A 13,652-nucleotide genomic window follows, 5' to 3' on the forward strand; every position below is an offset into this window, starting at 1 on the left:
TTTGTAGAGACAGGGTCCCATTACATTGCCCAAGCTGGTCTCAAACTCCTGGGCTCAAGTGATCCTCCCTCCTCAGCTTCCCAAAGTGCTAGGATGACAGGCATGAGCCACTGCGTCCAGCCCCTCCTGCTTTCATCCTTTGTCAACAAACTCAGGTCCCTGCCAACCTCCTCTCTCTCCGGTCTTCTCCATCCTTTCACATCTTACACATGATGCTAGACTCAAAGCTAAGCAGAACATTAATTTACAAATCAAATGTGACATAACAGTACAAATGGCTTAGTAATAAATATATCATGCTTATTTTTAAAACAGGTTTATTGCTTTTCAATTATATTTGTAGTGTCAATCACAAGAGAAAATAGAGGAAATGTTTTAAAGAAATAAGGAGGTAACATCACCATCCAATGTGAAAAACAGTAACTTCGGGGATTTTCTTTGCAAGATTTTTGGATGGCTTTCAAGTAGTTGTAATCATTTTGAATAGATAATTTGTTTCACTTAATGTCATAGTACAAACTTTTTCCATGTTTTTTTTTTTCAGACTCCCAAATCTCTTTTATTGGGGGTAATGGGCCTCTCGGGGGTCCTCACTGCACAGCTTGTTCACTGGCACTGCTTCCCGAGTCCTGGGGCTTCATCACGTCGAGCAGGTCGGGCGGGCTGGAGAACGGCTCGATGCACAGGGCCTCAAAGGCGTCGTCTGCCCGGAAGGCCAGCCCCACCGTGGCGGGGGCCTGCGGCCGTGCTGTTTGGCTGGTGAAGCCACACTCGCCCAGTGTCTTGCCATCATCCAAGAGTTGGTAGTCCTTGTACAGCCGCTGCTCGTCGGGCGGCCGCTTGAGGATTCCCTCCACGACGCGCTTCAGCTCGAACACCGTGGTGGACTCCTTGGCGTCAGTGAAGATGGTGGTCTTGCGGCGCCGGATCACGAGGAACACGTCCATCGCGGCGGCTGCCTCTCCCCTCGATGTGCCAGCGCGGCCGCGCTCCGCTCCGCCCCGTTCCCTGCAGCCCGCGCGCGGCCCGGCATGCCCCGCGCGGCCCCGCCTGCCCCAGCGAAGACTCATTTTTCCATGTTATTATATTGGCTTTCTATGGAACTATCTTATAGCTACATAATATTGTAAGGTTACCATGAAAGATTTAAGACATACTAAAAGATAAAAAGAATAATGGAATGAACATCCATGTATCCCACAGAGCTTAAGAAATAAAACATTATCAGTGCAGCTGATACCCTCTGTGTAATCCTCATTTGCAGCTCCCTCCATCTCTAACATATGTAACGACTTTCTGAAATTTGGTGATTATTCAGCCCATGCATTTCTTTATACTTTTTTTTTTTTTTTTTTTTGTAGAGACGGAGTCTCACTCTGCGGCCCAGGTTGGAGTGCAGTGGCGTGATCCCAGCTCACTGCAACTTCTGCCTCCTGGGTTCAAGCAATTCTCCTGCCTCAGCCTCCCAAGCAGCTGGGACCACAGGCGCATACGGCCACACCAGCTAATTTATTTTGTATTTTAGTAGAGACGGGGTTTCACCGTGTTGCCCAGGCTGGTCTCGAACTCCTGAGCTCAGGCAGTCCGCCTGCCTCGCCTCCCAAAGTGCTAGGATTGCAGGCGCGAGCCACCACGCCCAGCCTACTCTTTATACTTTTACCACATATGTATATATTGCTAAGTAATATGTAATATTATTTGCATGTTTCAAGCTTTATATAATTAGTATCCTGAAATGTATAAAGTATTCTACAACTTGCTTTTATTTCCTTCTCGGCATTATGATTATGGAAGTTGTCCATGTTGATTCATATTTGCTCAAATAAATATTTAATAAACATCATATCTATTTATATAAATATATCCTCAAATAAATATATAATAATTTATCGTGTGTTCTCCTACTGCTCAACATTCAGGTGGTTTGCAACCATAAATAATACTTTGACAAACGTCTTTCTGCATAATGTACATTTTTTTTCTCACTTAGGATCATTCCCTAAGTATAGATTCCAGAAGTTAAATTACCAAAAAGCATGAACATTTTTAAGATCCTTGCATATACTTACTGCCACACTGGAGGATTGTACAAACTTTATATTGCCACCAAACATATATCAGTTCCTTGTTTTATCACATACTTAGAAGCTTTGGATGATGTCACTAGTTCTTTAACTTTGGCTAATTTGCTTAGCAAAAACTGGTATACTCATTTCTGGTGAAGTTGAAATTGAATAACTTTTCCATGTTATCTGTTAATCATATTAACTCCTTTGTCTTTTCATGCCTTTTGCCCGTCAGCACTGTTGGAGACGGTGTTTTATCTTAATAGCTTTTTTATGTAACACTGTACTAACAACTCTTGTCAAATTAGCTACAAATATTTTTCCTAGTTTTTTTGTACCTAGTTTAATTTTTAAATAATGTCTATATGTATATAATTAAAGGGTCTGATAAAAATTCTGTCAACTTGCTTATATGGCTGGCATACATATAATAGCATAGGACAGTATGATTGTAAAATCATTACTGTATCATTAAATTTACAAATGCATATGCTAATTTGAAATTGGGTAATTTTTTTATTCTCTTAATAGTCTTGACTCATCCAATTCCCAGAATAGCGTTGACGGAACTGCTAAATGTTGACCTCCATGATATTTGTAAAGAATAGGCAGCCTTTAATAGTCTATGGAGATCTTTCATTTATGTTTTCTTTCTTTCATTTATTTTTATGTCTTTCTAAGAAAATAATTAGCAGTTCAAGTTTAAATGACCATTAAAGCTTTTCAAACTACATTTCACTAAATTGTCTAACGTTAGGAAAATTAACACTCAGTTGCTATTTCTTTATTAATTTCTTCTAATTGAGGAACAGCCGTTTGTACAATTTCTTTTCCTTTTTTTTTTTTTCGATCGATACGGAGTTTCACTCTTGTTGCCCAGGCTGGAGTGCAATGGCACGATCTCGGCTCACTGCAACCTCTGCCTCCTAGGTTCAAGCAATTCTCCCGCCTCAGCCACCCAAGTAGCTGGGATTACAGGCATGTGCCACCATGTCCAGCTAATTTTGTATTTTTAGTAGAGACGGGGTTTCTCCATGTTGGTCAGGCTGGTCTCGAACTCCTGACCCTAGGTGATCCACCTACCTCAGCCTCCCAAAGTGCTGGGATTACAGGCATGAACCACTGCGCCCGGCCCATTTGTACAACTTCACAATAAAGATTTGACCTTTAAAAGCATTCAAGACATAGGTTGAATGAATCAGTGAGTCTACTCTGAGAAGAAGAATAAAAATAGGTAGTCATTTATTCACCATTCTCACACCTCCTCTGCTATGAAGAATGTCCTAGGACTTAGAAGTCTCCTTTGAAGGCTTATGGAATTAATATAGCTGTTAGCAGGTCAAAACAACTCTCAATCTAACAAGAAATATTTATTGAACACTTGTTCTATGTCCAGGCCTGAGGCAGATGCTGAAAAATACAGGAAGAATGAATAGCAGTCCTTCTAGAAAGAGCAGAAAGGGGAAGAGAATGGTGAAAAACAAAGCTGTAGGTCGGCAAGCCAGGTTACATAATGATCTTTCATGATCTGGTAAAGAATATGGACTTTGTTTCACAGCGATTGACAGCCTTAAAATATTTTTTCTTTTATTTTGCCCATCCCATAGATCAATAGGCATCTTTAAAATACATGAACATGTTTGGTATCACCTTTGTTATATTTGCAGCACCATGAATCTAATCAAATAATAAAATGTAGCTAGGCCTATAGGCACACAATACCATGCCAGACTAATTTTTTTATTTTTTGTAGAGACAGGGTCCCATTACATTGCCCAAGCTGGTCTCAAACTCCTGGGCTCAAGTGATTCTCCCTCCTCAGCTTCCCAAAGTGCTAGGATGACAGGCATGAGCCACTGCGTCCAGCCCCTTCTGCTTTCATCCTTTGTCAACAAACTCAGGTCCCTGCCAACCTCCTCTCTCTCCGGTCTTCTCCATCCTTTCACATCTTACACATGATGCTAGACTCAAAGCTAAGCAGAACATTAATTTACAAATCAAATGTGACATAACAGTACAAATGGCTTAGTAATAAATATATCATGCTTATTTTTAAAATAGGTTTATTGCTTTTCAATTATATTTGTAGTGTCAATCACAAGAGAAAATAGAGGAAATGTTTTAAAGAAATAAGGAGGTAACATCACCATCCAATGTGAAAAACAGTAACTTCGGGGATTTTCTTTGCAAGATTTTTGGATGGCTTTCAAGTAGTTGTAATCATTTTGAATAGATAATTTGTTTCACTTAATGTCATAGTACAAACTTTTTCCATGTTTTTTTTTTTTCAGACTCCCAAATCTCTTTCATTGGGGGTAATGGGCCTCTCGGGGGTCCTCACTGCACAGCTTGTTCACTGGCACTGCTTCCCGAGTCCTGGGGCTTCATCACGTCGAGCAGGTCGGGCGGGCTGGAGAACGGCTCGATGCACAGGGCCTCAAAGGCGTCGTCTGCCCGGAAGGCCAGCCCCACCGTGGCGGGGGCCTGCGGCCGTGCTGTTTGGCTGGTGAAGCCACACTCGCCCAGTGTCTTGCCATCATCCAAGAGTTGGTAGTCCTTGTACAGCCGCTGCTCGTCGGGCGGCCGCTTGAGGATTCCCTCCACGACGCGCTTCAGCTCGAACACCGTGGTGGACTCCTTGGCGTCAGTGAAGATGGTGGTCTTGCGGCGCCGGATCACGAGGAACACGTCCATCGCGGCGGCTGCCTCTCCCCTCGATGTGCCAGCGCGGCCGCGCTCCGCTCCGCCCCGTTCCCTGAAGCCCGCGCGCGGCCCGGCATGCCCCGCGCGGCCCGGCATGCCCCGCGCGGCCCCGCCTGCCCCAGCGAAGACTCATTTTTCCACGTTATTATATTGGCTTTCTAGGGAACTATCTTATAGCTACATAATATTGTAAGGTTACCATGAAAGATTTAAGACATACTAAAAGATAAAAAGAATAATGGAATGAACATCCATGTATCCCACAGAGCTTAAGAAATAAAACATTATCAGTGCAGCTGATACCCTCTGTGTAATCCTCATTTGCAGCTCCCTCCATCTCTAACATATGTAACGACTTTCTGAAATTTGGTGATTATTCAGCCCATGCATTTCTTTATACTTTTTTTTTTTTTTTTTTTTTTTTTTTTTTTTTTGTAGAGACGGAGTCTCACTCTGCGGCCCAGGTTGGGGGTGGGAGTCGGGGTGAGGCGGGAGGATTGCTCTTGCCCTGGAGGTCTAGGCTGCAGTGCACTATGATCACGCCACTGCTCTCCATCCTGGGCAACAGAGCAAGACCCTGTCTCTAAAAATAAAAAATAAAATAATAAAATGTCATCATTTCTTCTTGAATAAAAGATGCATATTAGAAAGATAATTCAAAAGGAAGTGTAGAAAATGGCCTGGATAGAGGAGCTATGGATGGAGGATGACTACGGGGAGACGGATAACAATAGTCCAGGCAAGATATAGGAAGAAGGTTGATGTTACACAACGTCATGCTATGCACTGCGGGGAATACGAAGCTGAACAAGACACAGCCCCTGATGTCAAGGATGGATGAATGAAAATGCCAACTTCATGCTTGTTTACACCAACATAGTCCCCCTGGAGACAGTGATATAGAAAGATATGGATAAGAGAAGATAGGCTTATATTAAAATCCTGCTGAAGATAAAGATTATAGAAAGTGGCCGGGCGCAGTGGCTCACGCCTGTAATCCCAGCACTTTGGGAGGCCGAGGCGGGCAGATTACCTGAGGTCAGGAGTTCGAGATCAGCCTGGGCAACACAGTGAAATCCCATCTCTACTAAAAATACAAAATTAGCTGGGCGTGGTGACACATGCCTGTAATCCCAGATACTTGGGAGGCTGAGGCAGGAGAATCGGTTGAACCTGGGAGGCGGAGGATGCGGTGAGCCGAGATCGCACCACTGCACTCCACCCTGAGCAAGAGTAAATCTCCGTCTCACCAAAAAAAAAAAAAAAAATTATAGAAAGCAATAATTTTTGCTTGATATTTTCAATTTGACTATGTCATTTCCCATATCTTTATATAATCAATTTATACACCCTGCTGTTTGTGTTTTGGCCAGCCATACAAAACAAGGCCATACAAAACAAGGCAACAAGTCAGCAGTTGCCTGGACTTGTTAGCGGATGTGATTTCAGTAACTAATTACTTGCTGACTCAGAGACAGAGGAAAGCAAAATTCTTCTCTCCCTGTTCTGTGGCCAGCCAAGTGATTATGAGGCTGTCAAAGTCCACAGTGATGGGGACTCCTTATAGTGCTCAGCTTGTTCCTTTGCTGTGTCACTGGTTAACCTGGACTGAAGCTTCATTCTAAACATAAAGAGATAGCCGGGCGCGGTGGCTCCTGCCTGTAATCCCAGCACTTTGGGAGGCTGAGGTGGGCGGATCACCTGAGGTCGGGAGTTCAAGACCAGCCTGACCAACATGGAAAGACCGCAACTCTACTAAAAAAATATAAAAATTAGCCGGGAGTGGTGGTGGGTGCCTGTAATCCTAGCTACTCAGGAGGCTGAGGTAGAGAATTGCTTGAACCCGGGAGGCAGAGGTTGCAGTGAGCGGAGATCGCATCACTGCACTCCAGCCTGGGCGACAGAGCGAGACTCCGTCTCAAAAAAAAAAAAAAAGTTAGCTGGGCATGGTAGCACATGCCTGTAATCCCAGCTACTCGGGAGGCTGAGAGAGGGGAATCACTTGAACCTGGGAGGCAGAGGTTGCAGTGAGCCAAGATCGCACCATTGCACTCCAGCCTGGGCAATAAGAATGAAATTCTATTTCAAGAAAAAAAAAAAGAGAGAGACAAATGAATTATGTAAATATTGTCGGGGCTTGGTATCTGGTCCAAAAAGACTAACCCTCCTTCTGTTTTCCCTGGTCACAGGCTCCATTATTCACCTAATCACTTGGGTGGCTCCACAGAGTGAGCTGCAAGCAGAGTTACTGCAGCGCCCTCCCCCAGCCCTATTAATCAGCACAAACACCCAGCACAGAGCCAGTCCACAGTAGAAAAGGATGGGATTTGGAACTAGATAGGGTTGAATACTGGCTTTGTCAGGCTGAATGACCTCCTGCAAGTTAGTTAACCTCTTGCAACCACAAGTTTCTCACCTCTAAAATAGTGGTTATGAAATGCCCACACACGTATTCAAAATAATAGATGTACAGCACCTGGCACTCTCATGCTTTGCTGGTAGAAATGTAAAATGGTGCAGCCACTTTCGAAAACAGTTTGGCAGTTTCTTAAAAAGTTAAACATAAATTTACCATACAACCCAGCAATTCTATGCCTGGGCGTCTACCCAAGAGGAATGAAAACATATGTCCACACAAAGCCTTGTGTGTGAATGTTCATAGCAGCATTATTCATAACTGAATTGCAAAAACATTATGCTAAGTGAAAGAAGCCAGACAAAAAAGATGACATATTCTATGAGTCCATTTGCATCAGGAAAGGCAAAACTAGGGAGACCTAAAGTTGCTTAGGTTTTCCTGGGGCTGGGGAACAGGAGAGGAAGAGCAAATGGGCATGAGAGATCTTTTTGGGCTGATGGAAATGTTCTAAAACTGGATTGTGGTGAGGGGTGCACAACCGTAGATCGACTAAAGGTTATTGAATAGTACACTTAAAATTGTGACATTATTTGGTGTAGAAATTATACCTCGCTGGGCACGGTGGCTCACACCTGTAATCCCAGCACTTTGGAAGGCTGAGGCGGGCAGATCACCTGAGGTCAGGGGTTTGAGACCATCCCGACCAACATGGTGAAACCCCAGCTCTACTAAAAATACAAAAATTAGCTGGGCGTGGTGGCATGCGCTGTAGTCCCAGCTACTCAGGAGGCTGAGGCAGGAGAATCGCTTGAGCCGGTGAGGCAGAGGTTGCAGTGAGCTGCGATGGTGCCACTGCACTCCAGCCTGAGCGACACAGCGAGACTGCATCTCAAAAAAAAGAAAGAAAGAAAGAAAGACAGAAAAAATTATACCCCAATAAAGCTGTTTTTAAAAACCCACCAACACATAGGAGGCTCTCAATACTGTAGCAAATAGCTGACATTTAGTACATGCTTATTGGTAAGCAAGCAGTACTTTAAGCATGCCACAAGTGACTTTGCTCAATTTAACTCATTTATTTTCTTTCTTTTTTTTTTTTTTTGAGACGGAGTCTTGCTTGTCACCCAGGCTGGAGTACAGTGACATGATCTTGGCTCACTGCAACATCCGCCTCCTGGGTTTAAGCCATTCTCCTACCTCAGCCTCCCCAGTAGCTAGGATTACAGGCACACACCACCATACCCAACTAATTTTTGTATTTTTAGTAGAGATGGGGTTTCACCATGTTGGCCTGGCTGGTCTTGAACTCTTGACCTCGTGATCCACCCACCTCAGCCTCCCAAAGTGCTGGGATTACAGGCGTGAGCCACCAGCCCAAAGCGGTGTTTCAGAAACTTCAGTCTTTCAAATGCCACTTTCACTATTTTTTCCATAATGGCTACTTACCACCTGTACAATCAATTGTTAACCTAACGTTTTTATTTAAACCCACTTGGTTTTTAACAAACTTATAAATGAGACCAGGTGCTGGTGGTTCATACCTGTAATCCTAGCACTTTGGAAGGCCAAGGCAGGCGGATCACTTGAGCTCAGGAGCTCAACAACAGCCTGGGCAATATGGCGAGACCCCCATCTCTGCAAAAAATGCAAAAATTTGCCACAGATGGTGGTGCACACCTGTGGTCCCAGCTACTTGGGAGGCTGAGGTGGGAGGACTGCTTGAGCCCGGGAGGTCGAAGTTGCAGTGAGCCACGATCACGCCACTGTACTCCAGCCTGGGTGAGAGAGTGAGGCCCTGTCTCAAAAAAACAAACAAAAAAACCTTACAAATAAAAAACAGACCTCAGGCCGGGCGCGGTGGCTCACGCCTGTAATCCCAGCACTTTGGGAGGCCGAGGCGGGTGGATCACGAGGTCAGGAGATCGAGACCATCCTGGCTAACACGGTGAAACTCCATCTCTACTAAAAATACAGAAAATTAGCCGGGCATGGTGGCGGGTGCCTGTAGTCCCAGCTACTCAGGAGGCTGAGGCAGGAGAATCGCTTGAACCCGGGAGGCAGAGGGGGCAGTGAACTGAGATTGCACCACTGCACTCCAGCCTGGCAACAGAGCGAGACTCTGTCTCAGGAAAAAAAAAAAAAAAAAGTCTATGGTAAACGGAAAGTTACTACAATCACGCGCCAGATAACGTTTCAGTCAACTACAGGCCGCGTATGCGATAGTGGTCACGTAAGACTATAGAGGGGTCTTTCCTTTCTGCGCCCCCGGAGATCTCGGCGTTGCCGGTGTTGCTGGAATTGCAAGAACGAGTTTGCACCCCAAGCCTCGGTTCCGCTGGGGGCTGGGGGGTGTCCCTGATGCCAACATGTGTATCTTTGACCTGGGACGGAAGAAGGCAAAAGCCTTCCCCTCTGGCCACATGGTGAGATCCCCACCTGGTGTCGGCTGAACGCGAGCCGCTCCACTCTGCAGCTGGGGAAGCTGCGCACATTTATGTCAAGCGCACGGTCAAAGTGGTGGCAGGGACGCTCTCACCTCCCAGGGCTTCCCCACCCCGTCTGCGTCATCCTCAATACAAGGTCTCGTCCTGCGCTGGGGCTGCAGGCTCCAGACAGGCCTGCAGGTGCCTGTGGAAAGCCCCCACGGCCGGGGCCAGGTTCACAAGGGCCGGGTCGTCAAGTCGGTCCGCACGAAACCGCGGAACACGGAGCACGTGACTGTGCAGGGCCAAGGACAGGTTCCCGGCGCCAGAAGACCCAGGTGTGGGAGACTGGGCTTTACCACCTTCGATTCGGATCAATTTGAAGACACGTGGCTGAGAAGCGGCTCATCCCAGATGGCTGTGGGGTCCGATACATCCCCACTCGCGGCGCCCTGGACAAGTATCGGACTCTGAGCTCATGAGAGATTCCACTGTGCTGTCCCCTCCTAATGCTCATTAATAAATCCTACTTCCTATCAAAAAAAAAAAAAAAAAAAATTGGCCCAGCGCAGTGGCTCACTCCTGTAATCCCAGCACTTTGGAAGGCCGAGGCGGGCGGGTCACTTGAGGTCAGGAGATCGAGACCAACCTGACCAACATGTTGAAACCAGTCTCTACTAAAAATACAACAATTAGCTGGGTGTGGTAGCGGTCGCCTGTAATCCCAGCTGCTGGGAAGGCTGAGGCAGGAGAATCCCTTGAACCTGGGAGGCAGAGGTTGCAGTGAGCCAAGATCATGCCACTGCACTCCAGTCTGGACTACAGAGCAAGACTCTGCCTCAAGTAAAAAATAAAAATTAAAAAACTTTAAAAAATTTTAAAAAGTTAATGTATTATTGAAGAAAGTAAATTTTTAAAATAAATTTAATGTAGCCTAAGTGCAGTGCACAGAATGTCCCAGGCCTTCACATCCCCTCACTGCCCACTCATTGACTTACCCAACTTCCAGTCCTGTAAGCTCCAGTCATGGAAAGTGCCTAGACAGGTGTTCCTTTAAAAAAAAATCTTTTTTTTTTTTTTCTTGAGACAGAGTCTCGCTCTGTTGCCCAGGCTGGAGTGCAGTGGCACGATCTCCGCTCACTGCAAGCTCCGCCTCCCGGGTTCACGCCATTCTCCTGCCTCAGCCTCCCAAGTAGCTGGGACTACAGGCGCCCACCACCACGCCCGGCTAATTTTTTGTATTTTTTTTTTTTTTTTTTTTTTTTTTTTTTAGTAGAGACGGGGTTTCACCATGTTAGCCAGGATGGTCTCGATCTTCTGACCTCGTGATCCGCCCACCTCGGCCTCCCAAAGTGCTGGGATTACAGGCGTGAGCCACCATGCCTGGCCAAAAAAAAATCTTTCATATTGCATTTTTACTGTACCCTTTCTATGTTTAGATACACACAAATACTTACCATTGTGTTATAATTGCCTGCAGTATTGAGCACCATGCCGTATACATGCAGGATTGTAGCCTGGGAACCATAGGCTATATCATACAGCCTGGATGTATGATATACATCCAGTATATACAGTAGGCTGTGCCATCCGGGTTTGTGTAAGTGCACTCTAGGATGTTTGAACAATGATGAAATCACCTGATGATGCGTTTCCCAGACATATCCTGTTGTTCAGCAATGCATGACTATACAGTGTACGGTGAAAATAAGCATGAGGAAGGCCTAATGGTCTTAGTTTGTGGATGGATGCTGTTGCCTAAAGAAGGCTTGCTCTCTCTCTGAGTAGGGACAGAAAGGAGGCTAAGCATGAGAGAGGTGGCTTAGCCATAGTAGATGTAATCACACTGGAGACTGGGGTCCACGGTTGAGAACAGAGAAGGGCTTTTGCATTTCCCGCCATTCCGCAGAGCTGAAAGACTGAGGCCAGACACCTCCTCAGGGCTTATCACCGTGCCCCGCCTGCTCCTGCAGCTTCATCATCATCCAGTCAGAGTCCATGGAAGTGGAGCTGGAGATGCTGGGGATAGGGGTTGGGGTCGGGTGGCAGGTAGCATGACGTGGAGGTTCAGTGAGGGGCCTGGGAGAATTCACGAGAATGGGATAGCCTGAAAGGTGCGGCTCGCAGCCTGTAGAGTGTGAGGGGACCTGGGGAGCCCAGTGTGCACCCTGTAGAGTTTGGATGTGTGTGACCCTTAATCGTGACCCCTGGGAATGGGAGCTGAGGGACAGTTGAAGTGGTCAAGCCCCGGTGACCCTCCCATGTCAGGGAACTGCACAGCTCACCAAAAAGCTCACCTTCACACTGCTGTGAGAGTCAGAACTCGGATTCCTGGACAAGCGGGCATCAGTAGCCAGGGAGGGGCCATGCAGCCCGGAGAGGACCACAGGGCATCTCTTGTGGGGGGGGGGGCATGTGTTCCCTTCCCCGGAGAAGAAAGGAACCTAGAGGGATGCAGGAGGGCACCAGGCAAACACTAATTTGGATACGAAATTAAAAATTTAAACTACACTGGCTTTTTCTGGTAACTAAAACTGATCAGACATTTATGGGCTCTGCCCAAGAGGTAGTTAAGAGAAACTTACCTTTCTTCAAGTTAATGGCTTACCAAGAATATGGGAAATATTTGGAAAGAGGGAATAATCTTTCTTCCCTACAATGACAGAGAGATTGAGTGTGGTGGAAGGTGGTCGTTAAAGAAAATGAAATAATTATTTTGCTGCTCCATTTGATGCAGACTGTTCAGTCAACTGGGGAGAGAAGGATTAAAACAATTTCAAAAGATTTCATTTCTGTACCCTGCCATTCAGCTAATGCCTGTTATTGTAATATCTAAAATTATCTTTGGTATCTGCTATATTTGGGGAAACTCTGCTCTAGGGGAAGTGAAGAGTTGCTCCCGGCCCCACCCTCCAACCCTGGGGTTGCCAGCAAAGGTACTGAAAGATGTGGGGTAGAATATGGTGTCTAACCTCTTTCTCTTCTCAATCTTCAGCAACCTTTGTCTGTCTTTTATACTTGACCAAAATGACCATTTCTCTCCATTTATATTTTCCTCTCTTTTTAACCACAGAGCCACCAATGTTCCAGGTTGTTATTTCCTCTTTCTGTTTTCCTCATTTGCTCTGTTTCTCTTCCCTCTTCCTGATTTCTTGACTCTTGCCTTTTGTTGGTCAGCAAGGGAGAAGTTTGCCCAACAGATTTTACTCTCCACTGACCGTTCTTAGGGCGAAATGAAAACACCAGGCTGGAGCTGCCCAAGGCACTGTGAGAGGCAGTGCATGGCGGGGTGCAAAACTCCCGCCTGCAAAGCCAGGGGTGAAAGCCGGGCTGTGATTTCAGGTTCAGCCGCTTGTTAACTATTTAGCCTTGGGCAAGTCTCAACTTCTTGAATGATGTTTCTCCATCTGTTAGGTGGGATTAATAATAATACCTGCTTCCTAGACTTCTTAGGAAGCTCAAATGAGGTGACATGAAAATACACACCATAGAGTTCTAGAAAAAAGTTTCCTTTTATTATTATTATTATTATTTTATTTATTAATTTTTTTCCAGAGATGGAGTCTCACTCTGTCACCCAGGAGGCAGGAGTGCAGTGGTGCGATCTCGGCTTACTGAAACCTGTGCCTCTGGGGTTCAAGTGATTCTCCTGCCTCAGCCTTCCGATTAGCTGGGACTACAGACGCAAGCCACCACGCCTGGCTAATTTTTTGTATTTTAGTAGAGACGGGGTTTCACCGTGTTGCCCAGGCTCGTCTCTAGCTCCGGAGCTCAGGCAATCTGCCTGCCTTGGTCCCCCAAATTGCTAGGATTATAGGCGTGAGCCACCATGCCCAGCCATGCTGGTGATTTTTGATGGAAAGCCTTTTAAAAAATAATTTTTCTTTTTCTTTACTTTTTTATTTTCTAGAGACAGAGTCTCACTCTGTTGCCCAGGCTGGAGTGCAATGACAAGATCTCAGTTCACTGCAAACTCTGCATCTTGGGCTCAAGTGATTCTCCTGCCTCAGCCTCCTGAGTAGCTGGGATTACAGGTGCCTGCCACCACGCCCGGCTACATTTTGTATTTTTAGTAGAGGTGGGGTTTCACCATGTTGGCCA

General features: G+C 45.9%; 2 protein-coding genes across 2 annotated transcripts; both read right to left on the minus strand.

The window, feature by feature from the left end:
- Nucleotides 1-314: 314 nt before the first annotated feature.
- On the minus strand, nucleotides 315-1,071 carry LOC129008347 (elongin-B-like). The gene has a single exon (XM_054440499.2). The coding sequence runs from the start codon at nucleotides 1,068-1,070 to the stop codon at nucleotides 591-593; it is 480 nt and encodes a 159-aa protein (XP_054296474.2). The 5' UTR covers nucleotide 1,071; the 3' UTR covers nucleotides 315-590.
- Nucleotides 1,072-4,126: 3,055 nt separating this feature from the next.
- Nucleotides 4,127-4,778, minus strand: LOC134740345 (elongin-B-like). The gene has a single exon (XM_063672252.1). The coding sequence runs from the start codon at nucleotides 4,758-4,760 to the stop codon at nucleotides 4,404-4,406; it is 357 nt and encodes a 118-aa protein (XP_063528322.1). The 5' UTR covers nucleotides 4,761-4,778; the 3' UTR covers nucleotides 4,127-4,403.
- Nucleotides 4,779-13,652: the final 8,874 nt, after the last annotated feature.

The sequence above is a fragment of the Pongo pygmaeus genome, chromosome 9, assembly GCF_028885625.2.
Source record: "Pongo pygmaeus isolate AG05252 chromosome 9, NHGRI_mPonPyg2-v2.0_pri, whole genome shotgun sequence".
NCBI lineage: Eukaryota > Metazoa > Chordata > Mammalia > Primates > Hominidae > Pongo > Pongo pygmaeus.

What these genes read in the sequence shown, in the direction of transcription:
- LOC129008347 (XM_054440499.2), bottom strand. Translation starts at nt 1,070, where the DNA reads ATGAGTCTTCGCTGGGGCAGGCGGGGCCGCGCGGGGCATGCCGGGCCG.
- LOC134740345 (XM_063672252.1), bottom strand. Translation starts at nt 4,760, where the DNA reads ATGGACGTGTTCCTCGTGATCCGGCGCCGCAAGACCACCATCTTCACT.